Below are 25,939 nucleotides of genomic sequence, written 5' to 3' on the forward strand. Positions count from 1 at the left end.
ATTATATTGTCTCTCTTTGTCTGTTTCTTTTGAGTAAGTCCTGTTTCTTTTTAGTTATTTCACTCAGGTAGTGAGGGAGAAGTTTCTGGGTCTGACAGCCCACACTACCTGGCTCGTCTAGATCTTCTCATTTTTTGTTCTATCTGGCCACACCTCCACACTCTCCTAGTTATTTAATGAGGGTTTTCTGCTGACACAAACATTTTGCTTTAAGCATAACTCTGGCGTGGCTTCCTCCTTATGTTTTGAAAAATGTTGAGATTGGTCCCGTAACACTGGCGCTACTGGGTGCTCCTGCTATGGTCCATTACTTCTTTACCACCCACACAGTCAGGCCTCATAGTTTATGATGCAATGTAGTTCTTTCTCTTACATAGAACGTATTTTTCACTCTTGAGTCTGTGAACCTGTTTCTCGTGAGAGTGACCTTTGACCAACTACTAACATAGATTGAATTCATTCTGTGGGAAATGCTTTCTGTAGTTATTGTCACTGCCTGCAGGTGGTTCAAGTGTCCAAATTGCACAAGCATTTTAGTTTTTTGATGTAGGTGAGAGAAGCCTGCGCTCACCTGTCATATGTTACTTATCTTATCCGGTTATGTAATGCAGCCCATAATGCAGCCCAAGTACTGTTGAATTTTCTGTGAGCAGGATACCACTCTGGCCGACCTGCTGCAGCTCGACTTGCACTGCTATGAAGAAGATGTGAGAGGAATCGTTGATAAGGCTGTTAAAGAGATGGGGATGGAGAAAGTTCTTACAGAGCTCAACACCACATGGACAGGTATGGGAAAGGGACACCTTGTTTAACCAGAATGCAAAGTTTTTCCAGTCCACTGAGTTTACCGATCGTACGCAGGTATGCAGTTCCAATACGAGCCCCACCAACGCACCCAGGTGCCTCTGCTGCGCACGGACGAGGAGCTCATTGAGACGCTGGAGGACAACCAGGTCCAGCTGCAGAACCTCATGACGTCCAAGTACATTGGGCACTTCCTGGAGGAGGTGTCGTCGTGGCAGACCAAACTGTCTATCGCCGACTCGGTCATCTCCATCTGGTTCGAGGTGCAGCGGACGTGGACCCATCTAGAGAGCATCTTCATTGGCTCTGAGGACATACGCAAACAGCTGCCTGAGGTTACAGACAAATCCCACCACAAACTGATTAGATGGATACATATGCACACACACACACGCGCAATAATTTACAGCTCTATATTTCAGGTATACATCAGTGACAAGCTCCAATTCATGCAGGGTTACACCCTTGTGTTGCCATATGAACCCAGATAGCATGGCTGTTATAGCTGTTAATTAGGAATGCATTAATTAGACCATACTCCCAGTTTAAGAGCTTAGATTACAAAACTATTTTAATTGCCCCCCTGATGTTTGGGTAGTGCTTAACCCAGATGTTTGCTATTAAACCTGTGATTCTCTCGTCTCTCTTGTGGGAACCTAAATCCCCTGACTGTGTTCCCTTGTGAAATCCTCTGCAGGACTCCAAGCGCTTCGATGAAATTGACACCAGCTTCAAAGAGCTTGCAAACGCATTGCATCAAACTCCCAATGTGGTGGAGGCCACCAATAAACCAGGGCTGTTTTCCAAGCTTGAGGACATGCAGAGCAGGTAAGACGTCTTTCTGTTTCTTCTTCGTCTGTTATCAGGGGCAGTCTCACAAATACGCTGACTGTATATTTCTCTACAGACTATCTCTCTGTGAAAAAGCTCTGGCAGAATACCTGGACACCAAGCGTCTTGCCTTCCCGAGATTCTACTTCGTCTCGTCAGCTGATCTGCTGGACATCCTGTCTAATGGGACCAACCCACACCAGGTGACTTCACTTATATTTGCCTGAGGGGTTGCCAACAAATTTTATGCTTCAATGTGTTCACAGAGTCAGAAAAAAACTGTAAGCCGCACTTTCTACAAGTTACTTTTTAACAGTTTTTAAAACCTTGTACCACTGCACCATTTGGCTCTTCTGATGTATTCTGTTGACTTGTATAGTTCCCACAGTGCCCACACAGGAGCAATGTTACTCATAGTCATGCAGCCCACATCAACCTCCATCATCAGGACACAGTATTATTCATTTCCTGTTCGTAGGAATAAATCACTGTAAAGCACAACTTGCCAAATACCAAAGATACCAAATCTCTTTAAGAGGAAGTTAACAGGCATGCAGCAGGACACAGGTCCTGCCCTTCTACGAAGAACTCTGAAAAACAGTAATGAAATGTTATTTGTGCAGCGCCAAAGAAAATACCGGTCAGGCCGTGAGCTCAGTGTAAATCGAGCCCGAGCTTAATGTGTCTGTGTGTTTGCTCAGGTCCAAAGGCATCTGTCCAAGCTGTTCGACAACATGGCTAAGATGCGATTTGAAGAGGATGGAGAAGGGAAGCCCACTAAGATTGGACTGGGCATGTACAGCAAAGAGGAAGAGTACGTCCCCTTTAATCAGCCCTGTGACTGCACTGGACAGGTAAAAGAGACTCGGAAACTTTGTCCCATCTTTAAAATTGTGGTGCCGCAACTTCCAATGACTCATTATCTTTGTCTCTTTTAGGCGATGGATGAGAACAGTCACTTACCTGCCATTTTCTGTAATGGAAAGACATTGAGGAAAATATGTAGCAAATACAGATATCATATCCCACAATAAGGGAGATTAATTAAATTTAGTCTGTCATTACCCCTCAGGTTTTTTGCATCTCAAAGCCCATAAATCCATTCATTTTCCATTACATCCCATAGTATTTGCCTATGTCCACATTGACTAATGCTTATTAATGACCTCATTACGGTAATGCGGCAATGCGGTCAATAATGACCGCATTGGCTGGTGCCTACGTTACAGACATTGCAATATTTTTATACATTTGTATTCATGGGCCTCTTTTGTGTGTATGTGTGTACGTGTGTGTGTGTGTGTGTGTGTGTGTGTGTGTGTGTGTGTGTTTGTGTGTGCCTTATATAAGGTGGAGGTGTGGTTGAACCGGGTGATGGACTCCATGCGCGACACAGTTCGCCATGAGATGACTGAGGCAGTGATCGCCTACGAGGAGAAACCCAGAGAGCAGTGGCTGTTTGATTATCCAGCTCAGGTAAAAACAGGCTCAGTACGTATCGATTTAACTGACGACACTTACTTTGGGGATTTTATAATTAGTCACCTTCTCCAACATCTGATGGATCAGTTCCAAAGTCACTACTTTGTCTCCCATTGACATCTCAACCCAGTCCATACACTCACTAACACTTTACAGACAGAGTTGAGTATTCTGAACAGTGTAATTACAGATAGTGGTTTGCTATATTAATGGAAAATTTTTCTCTTCTTGCAAATACTTTTAATTTGGAAAAGTAAGTATTTGATGCTCTGAATGGCAAAATACATGGTAGAGTAGGGTTGCTAAGTTGTCTCTGAATTTGTTGAAATACTCTTCATGTCCCGATCAAGAAATAGTGTTGTTTGAAAAACAGAAAATATTCAATGTCTTTGGCCCTATCAGGATGGTAATAAATAGACCTCCTCATAAAGCTTGTTGTTGCGAGGGCATGGTGATGAAATACGGTGTCAAATATGTCTGTGTCAACACTTTTATCTTCTCTCATGTGGATGATGACAGCTGGACACTGTTGGCACGATTTTACTAAGAGAATCAAAGTAGGGCTGAGTATAGAAACTGGTCTTTAGTTGGAATTACACCCTCGACAGATTGATGACCAGACCTCATAAAACGTGCCCAGCCCGCCTCGTCTTCACTGAAGTTGACTTTTCACACTGATCAGCAAAAGCAACCCTGGTTGTCAAGAACTAACTTTGCATCTCAGTCCAAATTCTCCCACATACAGAGAAACCTCTGTGCTCTAAATGCGAGGGGTTGCCAGTTTTATGTATGAAACACAAGGGCATATTGTCAAACCATATGGTTTCTTGGCTCAGATCTTACATTTGTTTCACATTTAGATGCTGTATTTTTTAAATTCCCGAACACAGCAATCAATCTACAATAATTCCTTATTCCTTTTATTTGTACCTTTCTTTGCCTCGGATTCAGGTGGCGTTGACCTGCTCTCAGATCTGGTGGACGTCTGACGTTGGCATGGCTTTCATCAGGCTGGAGGAGGGCTATGAAAACGCCATGAAGGATTACTTCAAGAAACAGGTGACCCAGCTCAATACCCTCATCTCCATGCTGGTTGGCCAGCTCACGCCGGGCGATCGGCAGAAGGTGATGACCATCTGCACTATTGACGTCCACGCCCGAGACGTGGTGGCCAAGATGATCGTACAGAAGGTGAGCAGGAAGACATAAATTTGGTTAAGAACATAACTTTTTCAAACTCTTATGCAGACATGACGGCAGCATTTTTCGTGAAGATGTAACCAGTGTGTAATGCTGTCAAGTTATTCAAGCAAGGTGTCTCACCACCATAATCAGAAGGTGGAAAAGCACTTGTTATGTTTGGTATTTATCAATCTTTGGTACAAATTAGTTTTATTTTTTCTTTAAGGTGGACAATTCTCAGGCGTTTGTGTGGCTCTCCCAGCTGAGGCACTGTTGGGGCGAGAAGGAGGGGCATTGTTTTGTCAACATCTGTGATGCCAACTTTACCTACTCGTATGAATACCTGGGCAACACGCCACGACTAGTCATCACTCCTCTGACAGACAGGTATGGTGGTTTCCTTCTTTTGGGCCCTTGTAATGACTGAAGGGCGACATAACTTGATTGCCTGAAGATATTTCATTGACCGTTAGCTTACTGTTGCTACATCCAGCAGTTGCCATTGATAAGAAAAAATTAAATTTGATTGTGCATCTGCACCTCTGGTGGAATTATCAAAACTGCCAATTTTCATGGAGGTAATTCAAAATCCACTCTAAGTACATAAACACAGTCTATTTGTGTTGTTAAGAACTGAGCAGAAGATGGAACTCTTGATTTGAATCATTACTTACACCCACCACATGCACAACCTTTTAGAACAGCTCCGTTTGGGCTCTGTTCCAACAGGTTGTTTAAGCACATGCATGTGTTTCTGCTGTATTCTTTATAAAGTTTGAACTACACAGAGATGAATACCTGCCTCCCAGAGCCCTTTGGCAAACTGCTGCGTTTGACTGTGCGGTTTTCCAGGTTGACCAGTATTCCCTTTGAAGCTTGAACAAAGCACAAACAATACGCTTTGATGGCTGGATCACCGTACATGTAGCGAGACTCCACCATATGGCGCATGCCCTCACTGGGACCCGCTAAGACTCACATAGTTTGCCACTGGCTTTCATTTCAACAATGGACCACGGACCAAGGGAGCTTGGTGTCAAATCCTTTAATCCATGACTTGAGAAAACAGATAAAAACATGTTTTTTCCAAAATATTGTAAGTCGGCAACAGAAGATTCATCTTGTTGCTGTCAAGTGAAAACCTGACATCACAGTATCTGAAAAGGAAAACCTTGTTTCAGGTTGCTTGACAGTGTGGATGTCTGATTACATCCTGAAGGATTTTAAAGGATCAGGTTTTACAAAAGACAGGAATAATGCCTCTGCCGAACATTCACATCACCTTTTACATGCATGTTTGTCCAGACCCATATTATATACTATTACTACTATCTAATGAACAATTTCAAGGAGACAGCATCTAAACTATTCTAATAATGTGGTCACTGTCCCCTTCTGTTGCTCAGCTATGATTGTTGAATTCTGACAAACATTAAGATGTCACTTTGTTGAAGTGATAGTTTGTTTCTTTGATGGGGAGGCTGCTCACTAATTAACAGACTGAAACTGTAGCTAGTTTTTTCAAGGCAACCTGAAATAAAATTAAGTGACCTATTTTAAGTCACTACAAATATAAATGGATAGTTCATCTGCATTATAACTGCCTCCAAACTAACTATACAACAAGCTCATGATGAAAACACTACACTGGTAAAAATATGCAAATAAACCATTATTAAATACATTAAAATCAAACAATACAATGCAACGCTCAAATACTTAAAAAACCCACAGATACACACAAACTAAATCACATAAGCTAAAGTGGAATAATTAAATCATTAATTAATAAATAGTAAACTATTACCTTAGTTGATTGCTCTGATTGAGAAGAGGCCCTAGCTGGACAGGACAATCACACTGGATATTCATATTGATTCTGTTTCCTCTCCACGTTGAGTTTTGTTGCCTGACAGAGTAAGCAGACCTGGCTCAGAGTATATATATACATATTTGGCAGCATAGGTATTAGTCATATTTAAATAATATATTCTTAGACACTTGGAACCAGTGCCAGTTCATATTATGACTGTAATTTAAATGGATGTAAAGGACAGCACTGACACTGCTGCTCCAAAGCTAAGTAAACTTTATAATGAACACAGGCCTGTGTGTGCTTGTTTACGACTAAACAACTATACCTAGTGTGCCATGTTCACCTTCTGCAGCAGTATAATTAGGCTAAAGGAATCACTGGTGCTAATCTATAACAGCAGGAATGTTATCGGCACAATGTTTGCATTCGCTCAATACTTACTGCAGGAACTCCAAAGCTTCACCATTATACAAAATGGCAGAATTGTTTTACCCAGACAACACACACAAATAACCATACACACACACAGGTTTATATATTTCTTAAAGTATATACCCAGAAGATAACACAAAACATAACACAGCTATAGATGTCCCTGTGTAGTCAAGGTCCCCACAGTGAGTGAGTGGAGGGATTGATGATTCAGTTGGCTGTTATTCTTTAAATGGAATAACAGCATGTGTGTGTGTCTGTGTGTTTGTGCGTGTTTGTGTGCGTCTTTAGATGCTACATCACCCTGACCCAGTCCCTGCACTTGACCATGAGTGGCGCTCCAGCAGGTCCCGCTGGCACAGGCAAGACCGAGACGACCAAGGATCTGGGCCGAGCTCTGGGCATCATGGTCTACGTGTTCAACTGCTCCGAGCAGATGGACTACAAGGTGAGATGCTGCAAACACTCACATGCGACTGTACTTGTGCACTCACAGCATGTTTCTTTTCATCTCTGCCTTGGTCAGCGATATGGTTTGCATTTGTCATTAATGTTGACAACCCACCTTCACGTTCCTCCTCTTTTCATCTTCCTCCTTCTCATCTACCGTTTGAGACGAGCTGATCGGTTAAACTCTGATTATTATTTCTCCTGTAATGCCCTCTCCGTATCCAGCCTCCACCTTGTGTTATTATGCACACTTGTACACTCTTAACACTCACACTTTCTGCATATAAAGCGGTCATGGGAGACATAAACATAATCTTGTGATGCAGCTTGCTCCTGCTTCCCCCAGACGGGGGCATCATTACAGTATAGAGGTGTACAGCACCCTAGGCTATACCCACTGCAGCAAGGTGTCAGAGAGAAGTGCTAATATACTCCAGGAGGAACACAGGCAATAGAAACAGGCTTCAGAGCCTCACAGTGTTACTCATACTGTGTTATGCACACGCACACATACGAGTTGGATCAATCCTCCAGTCAGCTCCGGTTTGCGTCAGAGAAGGTTTCCTTGGCCCTGTAATTGGTGAGAAAAGTCAGCTGCCTGCTTCATCCTGGTCCAGCTGCTCTCCTAAGGGCTGTTCACCTGCTCTCAAGTAGAGACGAAAGCTAAATTGTGGGTGGTAGACTATTTGGCCTTTCCCGTTTTGCCATCAGGGCCCTGTTTTGTATCCTCCTGTTATTATTCGCCTACTCTCAGGCTGCTGTGTTGCTGCAAAGAATGTTTCTCCCATATATCTTCTGACTAATTGGTGATACGTCTCTGTCTGCTTTGCCACATGCCTTATCGCGCAGTTGGTCCAGGTCTCCCATCATCGAGCCTGACAGACCGACTTCCTGTCCCACTGTATCAATCTGAATGTCTTTGTCTTTCTGTGTCCACCAGTCCTGTGGGAGCATCTACAAAGGCCTGGCTCAGACGGGGGCGTGGGGCTGCTTTGACGAGTTTAACAGGATCTCCGTGGAGGTGCTGTCCGTGGTGGCCGTACAGGTAAGAACAAGTCCATTTCTCCTGCCTCCCAAATCCCTTTCAAAGACTTCATTGTGTGTCTGCACCCTCGGCGTATGGAGCATAAACATTTCTCAAAACTTTTCATTTTATTTGAGGGGGTGGTCCATCCATATCAAGTTGTGGAGGCTTCTCTGATCTGATTTGAGGGTGGATCTGATTTGAGGGTGGAGGATGGAAAAAACACTTTATTTGCTCACTTGTGTTGCTGGTCATGATCTCCTCTCACTCACAATAGCATTTCTGGTTGGACCCACTTAAAACTCACAAAGGATGTGCCACAATAAATTAGACCAATGAATATTTGCTCAGTTCTCTGAGCACAGCCCAGATTTCTAAATATGTACAAATACCTTGTACGTGTAGTCGAGAGTTTTTTGCTTTCAATTGAATCATGTTGGTAAAGTAGGAAGCTCTGTTGTGATTGGCTGACAGAAAAAAAGTTCAGACTTAGCCTGGAAGCAGCTCGTCATAGAAAAAGACCAATATTTTTATAGTTAATTATATTTAGTATTTGTTGTGTCAATTCTGCGTAAATACAAAGTCAGTTCAATGTGTTTCATAATTTGAAGTATCTTGAAATGGATCAAAATACAACCGATAGACATGCAGCTTAGTCTTTGAGATAATGTTTGGTTAAACAGTAACAAAACATGACTATAATCACAGATCTATGACGGAACAGAAAGAAATCCAGTCTGGTATGAACTGAAGTGATTATTTGTGAGTTGGGTCGACTGACAGGGCTCTGAGTAGAATCACAAGTAATCAAAATCCACCTAAAATGATTTGTATCTACACAATTTTATAACTTCTAATTGTCTGGCAACAGTGAATTAGAACAGTTTACAAAAGTGATCTCGATCTTACCAAATTTTAGCCTCTGTAAAAGTATTACCTGGGTTTCTGTAAAGTGCATATAGCTTAGCCAAGGCCCAACAGTCCCCTTATGAATTCACTAGATCTGGATCTTTATTTGGATCTGCACAAAAATGTATCAATGAATCATTCCCAGAGAAATCAATGAAAATTTAGCAAAACTCCCTCTCACTATGCAGGAGAAATTTAAAACATGGTCGTGGATCTACTCCCAGATCTGGACCCTGACCCACAACACATTCTTCCACCATGTTTCATCTAGCCCGTCCTCTAGTTTTTACGTAATCCTTCTGACTAGCAGACAAACAAACAAACACAGACAACACATTTGTTGGCAGAGGAAATCAAGCTTAGAGGAGACAAAGCTAGTGAAAACAGCATGGTGATTGGCGTGAATAGATTTTTTCCTCTGTGTTTGCTGAATGTGTAAACAGGCCACAGACTTTTGAGTCACATTTACAGCCTTGTTAACAGTTTATGTTGATTGATAAAAGTTAAGAGGATTAAAGTCTGCACTTCCATGCAAGTTAGTGTCTTCACCTTCATTCTCCTCTTCTGTCTCCACTTCATGCACAGTGACAGATTAATAAAGTTTTAAAAAGCTTCATAGTCTCCACACTCGCAGTAGTGTACAACCAGGGCAACCTACAGCAGCTAGCCCTTTGATTATGTGCCTCTTTAGAGAAATCAGTCATATTCTGTGTGTTTCAGCTGATGCTAGCTTTTCTGCCATCTTGCATTCAGTTATCCCAGATCAAACAGATCCTCTCTCTGTGCTTTCATAAGTCCCGCTGGTGTTTTCATATCCTGCAGGCTGTTGTACCAGACACTATTGCAATGCATGGGCAATACTGTCAAAGTAAAAATGTGTACAGTTAAGAAGGAGGCTGATTATGGCCGTGATGGTAATGGAAATAAAGTTTCTCAAAGGATCATTATTCATTGCTAGAATGACCCGTCACTTTTCCATCTGTCCTTTCTCTCTCTCTCTCTCTTGCCACCTGTGTTAGCTTTCCATCCTCTTAAAGGATGGACAGCTAACACAGGTGGCAGGACCAGTTCTATGTTAAATAAAGCATGGACAAACAGAAGGCTGTCACACAGAACTACATGGAGATAAATTGGTGAAGTTCTGCCTCTGCTCCAGTCAGAGCTGCCCCTGGACTGTGATGCTGCTAGTTCCAGTCTGTACATTCATGGAGACAGCAAAGAGATGGGCCACATCCCAGTGGATCCCACCTTTCAAAACTGTGTCTGTTCATGAATTTCTCTAAAATGTGCTTCTGCTGTTTAACTTCCCTTCATATCCCTGTGGGACGACAGTGGTGGGCTTCTGTCATTCCAGGTAAAAAGTCCCACTGATGTTCTCATGGAAACTTTTATTGTTTTTTTGTGCGTTGTGTTTTTGCATTTGCATTTGTCCTCTCCCTGTTGTGTTAGTATGACTGAGTGATCTGTAGCCGAGTACTCATCCATGAAGAGATGTTCCTCCTCTTTCCAGCTGTCGACTCGCTACGCTCAGTTACCACATGCATGTGAAATCCATAAAGCCTCTTACAGGCCGGGAGTCAGAGTTTGAGACCCAAACTAACACGCACACGCACAAAAAGTTCATTTCTGATATCTCATTCAATCATTATGTAGACAAACAGAGCCTTGGCTGTTCATCCATCCAGTTGGCTGATAGCACGCCCATGCTGATGACATTGCGTCCCTGAAAAAAAGGTGTATGCTACGTAACAATCTGACAGACTGTAACTAATAGACTCTGGTGATTGCTGAGTGATGTTAACGATATGTTGATGTACTCAGTAGGGCTTGCCTGGTTAAATTAATGTTAAATTAGATAGATACAAAATTGAAATAGTTTCGATGAATCCAAATGTCAGACAAACAAAGTACAAGTATTTAGCAGCGGATAGTATTTTTGGTGGGTGGGTGGAGACCACAACCTAGAAAAACGAGTAAATGTATGATAACATGTCATTGTGTGTTTACTAATGTTAACTTGTCATTAAAAGCAATGCCGTGCCAAGATAAAGTATTATAGTAATACTGGCTATTCAGTAAACCCAGCAGTGACAGTTCATTGTGTTTCTTTTCTATTCATGTGAAGGTCAAGAGTATCCAGGATGCCATTCGCGATAAGAAGAAGAGATTTAACTTCATGGGAGAGGACGTGAATCTTTGCCCGACTGTCGGCATCTTCATCACAATGAATCCCGGCTACGCTGGCAGGACTGAGCTCCCTGAGAACCTGAAGGCTCTGTTCAGGTGAGCAAAATGACTCTCAGTTCTCTCATCAGCTATCTACTGCTATCTGTCACTCGTGTGATTATCCAGGCAAATTTAAATTAGATACAATTTAAAGAATAGGTACGATTCAACTAAAACATTGTAAAGACAAGAAAGACTTCTGACCTGAGGTAGATCTCTTGATAATTATAAACTAGTATAGGTTCCGATTCCTCATAACACTGGACAAGGCTTAAGTCACTTCACCATTCATAATGAGGTCCATGACTGAAATATCTCAATCATTATTTGATGGATTGCCGAGAAATTTGGCAGAGACATCCAAATGTCCAAATTTGGTGGGTACCTTTTCTATTACAGATATATGATGTCTTTGTTTTACTTACTTTACTTATGTCTACATCTGCTCAATGTCATAAAGAAGCTTATTTTCTTCTCGGGACGAACTCTAGTAGCGCTGTCAATGCTTCAAAAGAGAAATGTCACCAGTTTCACACATCAAATTCTGTGTCTAGATATGGCAGTGTACTTACTGGGATGGTTTTTGTAAAGCCTCTACAGAGAGAGCAGTGTCAAAATCTCATAAATATCCTCAAGTGTTGTCACTTGAACATGAACATGGCAAAAAACTTTGCTGCCATGAAGTTAAAAAGTTGGGATTTTAACAGAACTCTGTCATCTCATGCTCATCTGGATTGAGTCTCAATGTTCAGTTCATTTACATGACAAAATAAGGATATAGTGACTCTTTCTTTACCCAAGATACAAATTTGAAGAACTATTGACACTGAGGTCTGTGAAGTGTTTCAGGGCAGACGCAGTAATTTCAAAATCTGGACAAATGAAACCATGTCATTTGAGTGAACCAAACCTTCAACATTTGTAGGCAGTCCTAAGGAATTTCTAATGAACCAACTTTACTGTAATTAAAATCATATTGTCACTATAGGACCTTCCTGGGGAACGTTGTTCTTCTTCTTTTCCTTCTGGAGCTCGGTGCTGAACTTCTCCTGGTTGGTTGTATGACTTTGGCAGACCTCGTGGTGAGAAGTTTTGAGCTTCTCCAGCTCTTCCTTGAAATCGTTCTTCTTCTTCTTCTCTCCTGGAGACCACTTTTGAACTCCTCCATGTTGGTTGCATGACTTTGGCAGACCTCGTGATGAGAAGTTTTGAGCTTATCCAACTCTTCTTGGAGAACGTTCTTTTTAGTCTTCTCCTCCTGGAACTTGGTGTTCTCCTTGGCCAGCAGGTATATTAGGTGGCTTATTTGTTGAGACATAAAAAAAGAGTTCTGTAGAATCGTTGCTGGGTCTTGTATAGTCCCCATGTTCTGGTGACAAAAACCTTCCATCACTGGTTTAATTTATTATTTTTAAATAGAAAGTTAGAATTATTCTGGACAGATTTCTGAGTCAGTTAAAGTTTATTCCCTTCGTCTTATTTTGCTATAAAGGACCTATCAATGGAACCTTTAAGAACAAGGAGCATGAGCCTTCAATATACACTCCTGATCAAAATCTTAAGACCAGTTAAAAAATTGCATGAATTTGCATTTTGCACTGTTGAATCTTAGGAAGGTTCTAAGTAGAATTTCAAAATGCAAAAAGAAGAAATGGGAACAAGAGCCCAAAAGTTGTGAGCAGGCAATTTATTGAAAACAACAATTTCACTGAAGTACTTCAAAGTAAAAAGGTGGAATATGGCCAAAATGGCCACTAAATTGAGAATGTCTGGGTTCCTGTTGCGTTTTTCACAATGCCCCTTGAGACATTTTTGTATGACTGGTCACGATACACCTGTGTTCCGATTTTGGTGAAGATCGGTCAAGGGGAAACATAAGGGCTGGTTCTAGGGGACGCTGTTGAGCCATTTTGCCACACCAATTTCAAATACTCCAGAATCCGTACAATTTTCACCGCATTCAAATTTTCTGCAAAGTTTGGTAAGAGGTTCAGCATGTTAAAGCCCTCAAAAAGCCAATTCAGTTTCGTCACAATGATAATAAGATGAATCCTTACAATTTCAATATGGCCTCTCACCATTATGTTCTCGGGCCCTAATTACCTTATATATCTCCCTGACTACATTCATGTTAAGCTAATTTTACTTTAAAGTTACATTTCTGACACTTTTGTCCAAAGTGACAAACTAGTTCAGTCCAAAGAGACGAAGGAGAAGCCTGCAAGCAAAATTTTTGAACATGACACTAAACCCACAAGGCTGCAGGTACATGAATCAAGGTAAGGGCAAGAATGAAGGGAGAGAGAGCATGCCAGATATAAGGTCCTCTCTGAAGGGATAGATTGGTTTTAATGCAAAACGCCTAATAGCCTTTAAGGGATAAAGCATAATATTGGCGCAAAGCTGTGTGGCTTGTTTAATTGTGATAGTATACAGTAGTGGTTTAAACATGATGGACTGTGTTGGGTATTAATGTTGACATCTCTCTGTTTTTTATGCCTCTGTGTCAGCCACAGCAAGTGGATGGAGGCATTGTGTTCTCAGCTTGTCCAACCTTTTTTTGCCTTGTAAACCCATGTTGACTGAATCCGACTGCTTAACAGAGGCATGCAACTGCAGGGCAGAAATTGTAGTTGTGTGTGATGTCAAAATGATGTAAAATTACCATGAGTTAATGTGCATATTTGAATAAATGATGCACTTTGGATGGCAAAAGATGTATCTGTCCAGAACTATGATTATGAAGAAGAACTGAGCTCATTTGAATGTGTTCTCTCCACGTCTCCATAGACCTTGTGCCATGGTGGTGCCAGACTTCGAGCTGATCTGTGAGATCATGCTGGTGGCTGAGGGCTTTCTTGACGCCCGGGTCCTTGCCAGGAAGTTCATCACGCTCTACACGCTGTGCAAAGAGCTCTTGTCCAAACAGGTACTGTCTGATCTCTTCAAAGTTACACATCTGATCTAGTTTTTGAAGACTCACATCTATATCCACTTCAAAGCCTGACAACTGACACAATGCTCTTTTTCAACACATTTGAGGCTTTTGATAAAGGAATGACTGAGAAGCACCACACAAGAGATGAGACACTAACTTGCCTGTCAGAATGGAAAGTTACATGCATATGAATGAGAAGCTGCAGGCTTGTGATGTTGTTCTATCTAGAAGTGATTTCTTTAATCCTTCTTTAATTTTTCGTTTTGTCCTTTGGTCTCTTGAAAGGCGCTATATTAATTTAAGTTATTATTACTATTATTATTTTCCAGTCATGTGCTGTTTTACATGCAGGAGATAATTTAAAGAAAACAATAAGGTTATGTACAGTGCTACCTCAATGTATCTGTGGAGTGTAGATAACTTCAGCTAAGCAATATAATGAGGAGAAAATCCAGCAACCAAAGGCCTCATTTCACTCTGAAAGCATAGCAGTTGCTTTTTTACTGTTTTGTATAGCTGTAGTTCTCCAGACTTTTTTTAATATCCCCGTAACAACACTTTTTTAAAACGTTGCTCAAAGTTGTTTGCCTCAGTTCTGATACAAATTTCCATCTTTAGCCACTTAGTGGTAATGAAATCAAATGATAATGAACAGACTGCTTCTCTAAGCTCTATCACAAGGGCTGAAACTGCAAATCAATGGCACATTTATGCAGTATAAAACAAAAGTGATGACAGAGGAACCTCAGTGTAAAAATGTGTTATATTAGGATTATTATTTTGTTCTTGTCTATATGGAGAAATTCATTTTAATAAATTTGAATTGGTTAAATGAACCAGTGATCAATTGGAAATTTGGAGTTACCATTTGTTGATGACGAGTCATGATATGTGTATTTGTGTATTTTCCTGCACTGATATTTCTCTGGTCTTTACCAAAGGACCACTATGACTGGGGCCTACGAGCCATCAAGTCAGTGCTGGTGGTGGCCGGCTCCCTGAAGAGAGGAGACCCTGACAGAGCGGAGGACCAGGTGCTGATGCGAGCACTGAGAGACTTCAACATCCCCAAGATTGTGACAGATGACATGCCAGTGTTCATGGGGCTGATTGGAGATCTGTTTCCTGCCCTGGACGTGCCCAGGAAGAGAGATTTGGAATTTGAGAAGCACGTAAAGGACTCTATCCTGGACTTGAAGTTACAGGCTGAGGACAATTTTGTACTTAAGGTAAAGTAAACACGATTCCTCCACAGCCTGCTGACAGCTCTCATGCTTGTCTGCTGATGTTAAACTCAAAAATGTGGCTAAACCAAGGATAAAGGCAAGCTCAGGTAGTTTGAGAAGCAAAAGCAAAGTCCCCAAATAGGGTTTTCATCCACAACAATCTATCAGATATTAGCTGTTGGAGTTGTCGCACTAGTTTATTCATCCATCCATTATCTATACTACTTATCCTTTGAGGGTCGGAGATGAAGCTGGAGTGAATCCCTACTGACACCGATACCAATACGGTTTACTCTGAACAGGTCTCCAGTGTTGTGCAGGGTCGACATACAGTCACTCTCACATTCACACATACGGTTAATTTCTAGTTTCCAATCAACCTCCCCCCAATCTGCTTGTTTTTGGACTGTGAAATCAGAAAATCCAAGAAAACCATGGAATAAATACCGTATTCACCATCTCCTCAAACTGACCTACACCTAATCCTCCCACAACCCTTAAACCACTCTTAACTCTCAAACAGCAGTCTGTACCCATTGTAAACTAAAGTCTCTATGAGTACACACACACACACAGACACACACACACACACACACACACACACACACACACACAGACATACAAACACATGCACAGTAGAAGGCACTATATGTCAGAGTCACATGAACACAGGACCAGGGGAAATAAGTGCAATCTGCCTCAGGTCAAATAGACATGGGAACCATGTAATACCAGTCCATCAATGGAGGCTGGCACTGCACCATGCCACTTAACCCTGACATTATGAGAGACAGCCACAGAAATAAACAAAGAGGAGGAGAAACAGAGGGGGAGAGAGAATGGCATGTCAGTCAATAACAACCATCCACACCCAGAGCCTGAACTTCTACTGCCTTTGTTTGTATGGCCAACCTTTTGATTTCAGGGGGAGCGGGCGAGGTGAGAGAGAGAGTGCATCCCTTAAAGTGTTAGCCTGTGCTAGCATTAGAACTCTCCGCATCAAAGCAGTAATCAGCCGGGGCCTTTGGGAGTGTAAAGCCGCCCGCCTGCGCCCCGGCTGAATGGATGAGGAGTAGGAGCAGCAAGGAGCCTGGTCGATGGCATTGATTGAGCTCCGCCATCTCTATGTTTGAGTGGAAGTGGGGAGAAAATCTCTCTTTCCCCTTTCCTCTCCCTGCCACTCTCTGTTACCCGCTCTGTGGTGTCGCCACACATACCTGGATTCACGGGAAGTGTTAGACCACTGAGTGAAGGAAAACAGGACCACAGTAAAATTAAAAAAATTAAAATAATAATATATATCCTTTAGAGCTTTTTCCCCCCAATCTTTGTCATCGGCCCTCTATGTGAGGAAGACAGAGCATTATCTTAAACATTTCACTGTGTTTGTTTGGTAGGTGGTGCAGCTGGAGGAGCTGCTGGCTGTGCGCCACTCTGTGTTTGTGATCGGGAACACTGGCACTGGAAAGAGTAAGGTGCTGAGGTCTCTCCAGAGGACCTATCAGAACATGAAGCGCAGACCCATGTGGACCGACCTCAACCCAAAGGCTGTGACCAATGACGAGCTTTTCGGGATCATCAACCCAGCCACCAGAGAGTGGAAAGATGGTGATGGAGGAGTCATGTAGAAAAAGTGTATGACAGAGTGACTCAAGAACAGATTAACTAGAGTGTGCTCTCTCTCTCTTCCTGCAGGCCTTTTCTCCAACATATTGCGTGACCTGTCCAATGTCGCTCACAACGGGCCTAAGTGGATCGTTCTGGATGGAGACATTGACCCAATGTGGATTGAGTCCCTCAACACAGTCATGGATGACAACAAGGTGTGAGCAAATTAAAGATTGTGTGTGTATGTGTGTCTGCATGTGTGTGCTTTTTGTAAATGCGTTGACTTATAGTCTTTCCTTCAGAATACATATGACACATTCACTGTCTGCTGTAAATGATCAGACAGATATGAACAGGAGATTGTGGCTCTGGACAATAGAGTGTTTATAAAAAGCTCTCCACACAAACTCCAGCACACAAACAATAAAAAGTGACAGTATGTTGTAGAACTGTTTTGAGGAGGAAGCACAAATGAGCACCTTCCCTCTCGGTAATGTCCTCATACACTGTGTCTGGTTCTGTTAGGTGCTGACTCTGGCCAGTAACGAGCGGATCCCTCTCAACCCCACCATGAGGCTGGTGTTCGAGATCAGTCACCTCCGCACCGCTACTCCTGCCACAGTGTCCCGAGCAGGTACTTCTTTCTTTTCATCTCTCTTTGCTCTTTGTGCTCTGTATCGAAAAGGTCGTTTCAAACAATCAATCGAACGTTAGTGCAGTTCAAAGCGATTCACAATTGATGATAAGCTTAGACAAAACAAATACAAATGCTCTCACTGAAATTACAGAAAATAGATTTCAAAAGTTATAAAAGGAATTAACAATAAGAAAATACAATGCAGCAGACAAGGTGATGTGTAGCCCAACTTAATAAACTTTTTTTTACCAAAAGTACTATTGATCATCAATTATTATTGGTGAGGGTAATGATTATATAATATCATTATTATATATAACATTAGTCTTTCTCTGTTCCAGGTCAGCAATCCAGCTGAAGAGTTCTGCAATAGCTGTAGCTCAATTATGATATTTTTGAGTAGACCAGTCAGGGATTGCTATGTTCACGTCCGCTTGAAATTAGTCGAAGTGAAGTGAGCATCAGTTTTTCTGTGTCATTCAGAAACCTCAGAACCGCAATCTAAATCAAATCACAACACATAACATGTTGAGAGATGTTGTGCATTTGTCCATTTACATGTTTAGCATACATACTTTATAACACAAAAATTGTCAATGTGTCCTTTTATTTTTTTTATTTCTTATTTGAATTGTTTTTATTGAATATTGTAAGCTGCCAGGAATATACTGCTGTGTACATTGCTTTTGATAGAATCATTGAGGTGCCACTACTTAGAGTACTTGCATGGAGCCTGTGAGTCCCAACCACATAGTTTTACCTGTGTGTTTTCTCCAGGCATCCTGTACATAAACCCAGCAGATCTTGGCTGGAACCCCCCCGTATCCAGCTGGATTGACAATAGGCCGGTCCAATCAGAGAAAGCCAACCTGACCATACTGTTCGACAAGTACCTTCCCTCTTGCCTGGACGTCCTCAGAACGAGGTAAGCAGCTCCTCAGCTTCACTGTGTCACTATGAACATCATGATCACAGACACGTCCAGTTGACGCAGGATGTTGGGAAGCGACATGTCTTGGGGGAGGGACTGTGCAGAGGTGGGTGGTTTGGACAGGAGCAAACCGGGAGTGCCTCAGAAGATCTGGATGCTGTCCTGCATTCTCTTCTGCTGCACAGGACCAATCGCCTCCTCTAACACCTCTGTCACCACTGCTGTTGGAGATGAGACAGAAAAACAGGAAGCAAAGGAGGAGTAGTTTGTCCTCTATGAGAGGCCAAAGACCGGAAAAATGCACCACTACGCCACAGCTTATAAATGTGTCATCCAGTTTCTTGAAATAAACACAATTGCTTTATTTGTTATGTTAAATATTTCAGTGAAAACATATTTAAACCTTTTGTTTAACTCTTTCTGCACAGTACCTCTTATTCTGACCCAATGAGTCAGCTGTAGTTGAGGGGTAGAGTGGTCGTCCTCCAATCTGAAGGTCGGCAGATCGAGCCCCAGTCTGACCCATCTGCATGCCGAAGTGTCCTTGGGCAAGATGCTGAACCCTGAATGGCCCCCCCATAGAATAACTAAGTGCTGCGAATAGATGCACTTTATGAATGTGTGTGTGAATGGGTGAATGTAAAACTGTACTGTAAAGGGCTTTGAGTGGTCATCAAGACTAGAAAAGCGCTATATAAATACAAACCATTTACCATTTACAGCACAAGTCCGTGGTAATGCTTGAATCTGGTCTGGTAAATGTGTTTGTCTTTGCTCAGGTTCAAGAAGATCATCCCTATCCCTGAGCAGAGTATGGTCCAGATGCTTTGCTACTTGCTGGAGTGTCTGCTGACTCCTGAGAACACCCCACCAGACTGTGCCAAGGAACTTTACGAGCTCTATTTTGTCTTTGCTGCGGTCTGGGCCTTCGGGGGAGCCATGTTCCAGGACCAGGTACTGTGTGGTCCTCTGGCCATGTGAGGCACTTACTTAGTGGTTGCATAAACAGGGAGAAGAATGTTGCATAAGTGAAAAAGCTGAAAGATTTCCCGCTCTCCTCATAACTCCTTCCTGAAAGAGTTTTTTATACTTGCATTATGGGTATTCATCAGTATTATTTAGGCCTCGATGACTCTTATGAAACTCAACTTTGTGTATCTATTCATGAAAAGTAATTTGAAAATGATTCTGAGTTGTTGAAATGACAGGCTTTTTCAAAAGGGATCTCTGCGTCTCTGTGTTGCTGCTGTTTATTTGTCCTCCGCTTCATAGGCACACCAATGCCATTGAAAGGCCCAGATCCATAGCTCCTGTATGGAGGAGAAAAAAAAGCAGGGAGGAAGTGATTGTGGAGTATTGACCCTCTGTGTCTCTGCATGTGTGCTCTGTGTGAATAGCTGGTCGACTACAGAGTGGAGTTCAGCAAGTGGTGGGTGACTGAGTTCAAAACCATCAAGTTCCCATCCCATGGAACTGTGTTGGATTACTACATCGACCCCGAGAGCAAGAAGTTTGAACCCTGGTCCAAATTGGTGCCCAAGTTTGAGATGGACGCAGATACACCGCTTCAGGTACAACAGCTTGTTTCTATCAGGATTTTACATCCAGTCTCATCAAGTGGATTACATCATACACACATCATCATGTAGTCAATTAGTCAACTGACAGAAGTTAATCAACTATTGACTAAAAGGTTCAATTTACATCAGTTAATGTTTCTGAATAAACAGGGTTCAGTTTCCTGCTGCTGCTGTATTCAATGATACCGCTCTGATAGATCTACTACAATGTGCCTGGCTCCAAATGAATGATAACACTATTATCTTCTGTGGCAGCTGGATGTTTAAATAGTTTCATTCAACCAACTTTGCGTGACCATAACATGTCCGACATGAGTTTTATCTTCATGTGTGGTCTTTGTTTCATATGATATCTTAATTCAAAGCCCGACCCACTGATACATAAGCATCAATATTATAATTTCTTTCTTTATCACAGGTATCAGCTGCTATATTGGTATTATCTGCAATAACAATAAATTACTGTAAAGATTGTTTGAGCTCATTTAAAAACATTAATTGGTTTGTCCACCAGGAAACGATGTCAACTTTAAAGTTATAAAGTATACAATGTCACACTCGGTACCAATTTTGGTCACCCAAAACTTTAAAACCAAACAGGTTTAGTTGTGAGCAGTATTATTACATTTTTTTCAAACATCTGTACTTGTATTGGCAATAACATTATTTATCTAGTATCCCTTCCTGGCTCTAGTGCTCTTTATCTTTTATATAATTGTTAATTGGATATTTGAGGAATGTTTCTGTCACATCCAGGAAATCCAGTATCTTCTATTAAGCATTCTCTACCTTTTCACAGTTTACAGAAAAAAGATTTAACACTCAGATTGATTGATAATTAGAATAGGCATATTGGATTAGGTGATTGTGCAAATGTGTGTGTTTGTGTGTGTGTTTCCCATGTGCAGGCTTGCTTAGTCCACACAACGGAGACCATTCGAGTCCGTTACTTTATGGACCGCCTCCTGGAGCACCGTCGGCCCGTCATGCTGGTGGGTAATGCTGGGACCGGGAAGTCTGTTCTGGTCGGGGACAAACTGGGATCGTTGGACGCAGATAAATACATGATTAAAAATGCGCCCTTCAACTACTACACTACATCTGCTATGCTCCAAGGTAATAACCCTGCATTTACATTAGCCTTTGTACAACGGATACAGAAAATATTAACATCTGATTGATTTACCTTCGAAAACCATGTTTAATGCTGCATGTATTAGACTTAAAACATTTCATAATACTAAGGCTAATCCACACCTGTAGTTAAATTGTGATTCATTCCATGTGAACAATAGGCCTTTACCAGAGCCATGTAGAGAGTCTTTATGTTTATGTGGCCAGTAAGCACGGAAACTATTTCAGTACAAATCTCAGGCACTGAAATGAGGCACCAAAATCCTTGTTGTGATTCGGTCTGGTGGATCCTGGACGTGTAGGACCCCCAACCCTATTCATACTGTGATCCTTTTGGGGGTCCTCCTGTGTGCTCTTCCAGTTATGTGTCAATACTGACCCCCGACTCCCTACCTCAACCGCTCCACAAATATTGTTTATTCACCTCTGCTCCATCACTCTTCTCCTACACAGCGGTGCTGGAAAAGCCCCTGGAGAAGAAAGCAGGGCGTAACTACGGACCTCCAGGCAGCAGAAGACTCATCTACTTCATAGATGACATGAATATGCCTGAGGTGGATGCATATGGCACCGTGCAGCCTCACACAATCATACGCCAACACATGGACTATAATCACTGGTAAGGCTATGACATTATATTGCAGCTATGACACATATCCTGTAAGTATGAGTAAACATGAGTTTGTTGCAGTTTAAAAGAGGAATATTATGTCTAGACCGTCTTCCTGGGTGGGAAGCAGTGGAGCTGTTCCAGTCGGTAATGGCCTAAATGATGGACACTTTCAGACATTTTCTCCATGTATTAACACAGAAGAGGATCATTCAGATAATGGAGTGCCAGCAGCTGATAGGTCTAATACCCTAATAATTCAGCTTTTCTGCTGAAAACGCTTCCCCTCTAGTATTCAGACAGATCCCCGCATCAGTATCAATGGGCTACAACTTCTACAAGAGTCAGAAGTCAAATGCGAGAGCAGCAGTTGTATGATTCCCCTTAAAAGGATTTTGTTGCTCATCTCTCTGACACAGTGAGGCCATTCTGAACATGGTTCCACTGCGTCAGACACAGGCTGACTGGCTTAGACACAGTCAGCCCATTAGAGATATGCTGGGAGGATTTCAGGTATGAAATTGAGAGGAAGGAGGATGCTACTGAGCCAAGCCAGCTTAAGTGGGAGCTGAGGCATCCATATCGGCATAAGTCTGGGGAAGGGTTTTGTGTGTGTGGGAGCTAGGGTGTGTGTTTTCTGTGTTTTTCGAGGCTGTTAAATAATCATTTTTTTTGTGTGTGTGTCCTCTCAGGTATGACCGTACCAAACTGCTTTTGAAGGAAATAAACAACGTTCAATACGTGTCCTGCATGAACCCCACAGCTGGCAGCTTCACCATTAATCCACGACTGCAGGTACATCCCCCCCCCCCCCCAAACTCCCTTTACTTAATGCTGCAAACACTCACAGGTTGAAGAACAACCTGTTTACTGTTTCCCTGTTTGTGCTGTATCTCCATCAACAGCGGCACTTCTCAGTCTTTGCCCTGTCATTTCCCGGAGCCGAGGCCCTGAGCACCATCTACACCTCCATCCTGTCTCATCACCTGAAAGGACCGGGCTTCACCGCCGCCCTGCAGAAGAGCTGCCCCACCCTGGTCCAGTTAGCCCTGGCCCTGCACCAGCGCATCTCCTGCACCTTCCTTCCCACCGCAGTCAAGTTCCACTACATCTTCAACCTGAGAGATCTCTCCAACATCTTCCAGGTGAATCATATATAGAAAATGTATTAGAAGGATTTATCCACATAGACGTTCTTTGAGAAAAAGGAACAACCTCAGGTTAATCCTTTCACAATGAAAGGAGTTGCCTGGGAGTTGTGTACTTCTTCACTTCACTCCCTTTTCCCTTTCAAACACGGAGTGATGTGGTTTGCTGCAGTTCTCTCTCTGTTTCTATGGCTCTGCCTCCCATGTGGACAGAGTCAGGCTTCTGTCACTAATTTCTCATCTAAATGATTATTGATTTAAGAGCCAAGTCTGAAAGCTAGAAATAAGTCTGAGATAAGTGTAACAGAAAATAGAATGGATTTGCCCTTCCAAGGGTTTTAGTGATGATTTAATGTATTTAAATGAATATAATATCAGAGCAGGGAGGCTGTGAAGGGAGAAGCTTTTGGGGCAATAATTCTGTCAGAATCCTCCACGGTTTCATGGAGGGCAGGCTCCCTCGTTAACACACTCCGTTGTAATAATTAATGTTTTAAGCCACTCAGCTATAGAAAACTTCATTTTTCATAATTCCATCTCGGAGTTTACAAAGGCAGCTGTGGGTTTTCACAATATAATCAACTATCTACTACTGCAGATGTAATAAAATGATATTTTATGTGCACTTGTTAAAAACTGCACTAATCGATATTTGTTATGTTAACAATAGATACAACTTATATATCATGTTAAAAGAGTTGTTTATAGTTTGGACTCAAAAGCACTACACGGCCGGTCATTAAAAGGGGAGGACAAGCAACTAAATCCAAAAGGGCCTGAACAAACATGCAGGCAAGAAAAACGAGCACCGTGCAAGGAGCTTTTTCAGGCTGTTCACAGAGACACTCAAAGCTAAATGCTAACGTCAAGCATTGTAGTTTAGCATATTAGTATTCTGAGGCCAGAGGTTAGAAGAGACCTTTCTGCCTTTTTGTCAAAGTCATTCTGCATAGGGCAACTGGATATCCAATGGCCACTCAGTGGAAACAGTGTGAAAGTTTGGGTCGCTGTTCCTCTAGAGAGTTTTTAAAGGACGTCAGAAAGGGACTCCTGGAGCTCGTTTGAAGTTTTCCTGTCTAACTCTTTCTGCCCGACATCTCCTGGCACGACGGGTGAAGGTGAGCAGACTTGCAGCTCACAGATCTGTCTCCGCTGTAATTCCCCCTCCACACCTCTGCGCTTTAACACCTTCAGAAGTTGGAAAGTATTTGCCGCGACTGTACAGACGATTCTTTTAATATCGAACACAAGGCCTAATTGTCACTTAGCGTTTGCTGGTTTGAGGTTTCAGATGTTTACCTCAGCGGAAATAATTGGGGGACTCTTTGCGATTCACTTTGTTTTTCAAATCTTTGGAGCTGAGAGATGTAGCCAGAGGTAACCGTCTCGTTATGATCATCTCTAATAAGGCACAAAGATGAGCTCAGAGGCTCTGTGTGTTGAAAAGGTTTTTTTAAATGTGGCAAGAGAAGCTGTTCCAGACAACGCTCAAGGATGCATCTTTATGAAAATATTGTTTATGTTATTTGCTGACAAAATTCTCAGGTGAGGGCCTTTATGTTGAAATATGAGTGGAGCTAAATTATCCTTTTTTTCAACAATATTTCCCACTTTGTCCCTGAGCACTTACTTTCTCACTGGGTCTTCTGCTTCAGACTGTCTCCATGAAACCCTGGGGCGAACACCCTGTGGATGTTAAATTAGACAAACTATAAGTCAATTGCTGTGGCCAAATTAGACTTTAAGTGCAAGAAAAACAATTTCACATCTGACCCGGAACATTGTCAAAGAGCTCTGTTTGCCAGGGTTCATTCTCTGCCATGACCAGCAGGCATTTCTGCGGGCCTGTCTTCTCCACGTCAGCCTAAATGAGCTCCTTCCAGCTCAAGAGGCAAGTGAGAGGATGGGGGGATGTGGACAGAGTAAAAGAGGAGGACAGAGACAAGGCAAAGAGAGAGAAACAGAGTACATGACAGTCACGTTGCAGAGAGACTCTGAAGCTGAACTGTTCTGACTGCACAATATGTCTGTATGATGTTTCGTGGATAGTCAGCTGGGTGCATTAGTTAGGGGGGGAAGTAGTGTTTGGGGCTCAGAGCAGCTGTCAGGCTACAGGGAAAGCGTGCACACTGCAGACTGCCTGACAGACAGACAGATACATGCCGGCACACAGAACTCTCTAATCCCTCTCATCTGAGTTGAACAAAGCGATGAAGAATCAGGGACAGAAAGTCAGATGGATAGTAGGAAAACAAAGTTCCTCATATTGTTAGCTCTTTGCTTTTTGTTTGATTGGTACGATGCACAGCTATAGACTTGAGTATGACGGCCATGAGGAGTTGCCATATGGTGTTTTGTTTTGCTCAGGCACACTTTTACACACAGTGATGTCATGATTGTCACCATTAAGCAATAATATGGAGTAGAAAAGGAGATCAATTAACATTCAAAGGATTATTTCATTCACACATACGTGGAAAAGAAAACATCTTGACTTTTGCAGATCCAGAAAAATGGCGATAATTCTGTCTCAGTACACATGCACACAAATCAACACACAGCACACCTCCCCTATCTGCACCATTACACAGTGGATCTAGCAGCCAATTGTCACATTCAGTGGGCTCAGATATGAAGGCAGATCAGATTCAGCTGGCTTTACCCCCAGAGATTATTCTGTTGATTAGAATAAGTTCTGGGGCTGGAAACACACAACATCTGTTTGCCTAGCTCAGCCTCCTGGGGGACAATGTGCAGAGGGAAACAAGTTCCCGGGCGCCCGTCCTCTTTCTCATCCTCTACCACACCTGTTATGTAAGGTGCCTAGAGGTACTCGTCTTGGTGGGAATGGTCGTGTGGGAAACATATACATTATACAAGCATCCAGTAGAGACATGTTAATCATCAATCATCCACTAAACACTCATCTGCTCAGTGTATTGATTCCCTGGATTTCTGTTGTTTTCAATTA

At 42.3% G+C, this 25,939-nt stretch overlaps 1 protein-coding gene across 1 annotated transcript in view; it reads left to right on the forward strand.

The window, feature by feature from the left end:
• Nucleotides 1-25,939, forward strand: part of LOC133931783 (dynein axonemal heavy chain 9-like) — a 91,171-nt gene that overhangs the window by 21,455 nt on the left and 43,777 nt on the right. Inside the window, exons 27-49 of the mRNA XM_062378735.1 lie at nucleotides 654-786; nucleotides 862-1,139; nucleotides 1,502-1,632; nucleotides 1,712-1,838; nucleotides 2,337-2,489; nucleotides 2,986-3,111; nucleotides 4,069-4,308; nucleotides 4,526-4,686; nucleotides 6,839-6,995; nucleotides 7,938-8,042; nucleotides 11,056-11,213; nucleotides 13,947-14,085; nucleotides 15,036-15,323; nucleotides 16,718-16,928; nucleotides 17,016-17,143; nucleotides 17,454-17,562; nucleotides 18,343-18,490; nucleotides 19,276-19,450; nucleotides 19,894-20,067; nucleotides 20,985-21,192; nucleotides 21,664-21,829; nucleotides 22,513-22,615; nucleotides 22,726-22,965. Of these exons, the coding sequence (XP_062234719.1) occupies nucleotides 654-786; nucleotides 862-1,139; nucleotides 1,502-1,632; nucleotides 1,712-1,838; nucleotides 2,337-2,489; nucleotides 2,986-3,111; nucleotides 4,069-4,308; nucleotides 4,526-4,686; nucleotides 6,839-6,995; nucleotides 7,938-8,042; nucleotides 11,056-11,213; nucleotides 13,947-14,085; nucleotides 15,036-15,323; nucleotides 16,718-16,928; nucleotides 17,016-17,143; nucleotides 17,454-17,562; nucleotides 18,343-18,490; nucleotides 19,276-19,450; nucleotides 19,894-20,067; nucleotides 20,985-21,192; nucleotides 21,664-21,829; nucleotides 22,513-22,615; nucleotides 22,726-22,965 (3,858 nt within the window). The remainder of the gene's footprint in view (nucleotides 1-653; nucleotides 787-861; nucleotides 1,140-1,501; nucleotides 1,633-1,711; nucleotides 1,839-2,336; nucleotides 2,490-2,985; nucleotides 3,112-4,068; nucleotides 4,309-4,525; nucleotides 4,687-6,838; nucleotides 6,996-7,937; nucleotides 8,043-11,055; nucleotides 11,214-13,946; nucleotides 14,086-15,035; nucleotides 15,324-16,717; nucleotides 16,929-17,015; nucleotides 17,144-17,453; nucleotides 17,563-18,342; nucleotides 18,491-19,275; nucleotides 19,451-19,893; nucleotides 20,068-20,984; nucleotides 21,193-21,663; nucleotides 21,830-22,512; nucleotides 22,616-22,725; nucleotides 22,966-25,939) is intronic.

This window comes from Platichthys flesus, chromosome 20 (assembly GCF_949316205.1).
Source record: "Platichthys flesus chromosome 20, fPlaFle2.1, whole genome shotgun sequence".
NCBI lineage: Eukaryota > Metazoa > Chordata > Actinopteri > Pleuronectiformes > Pleuronectidae > Platichthys > Platichthys flesus.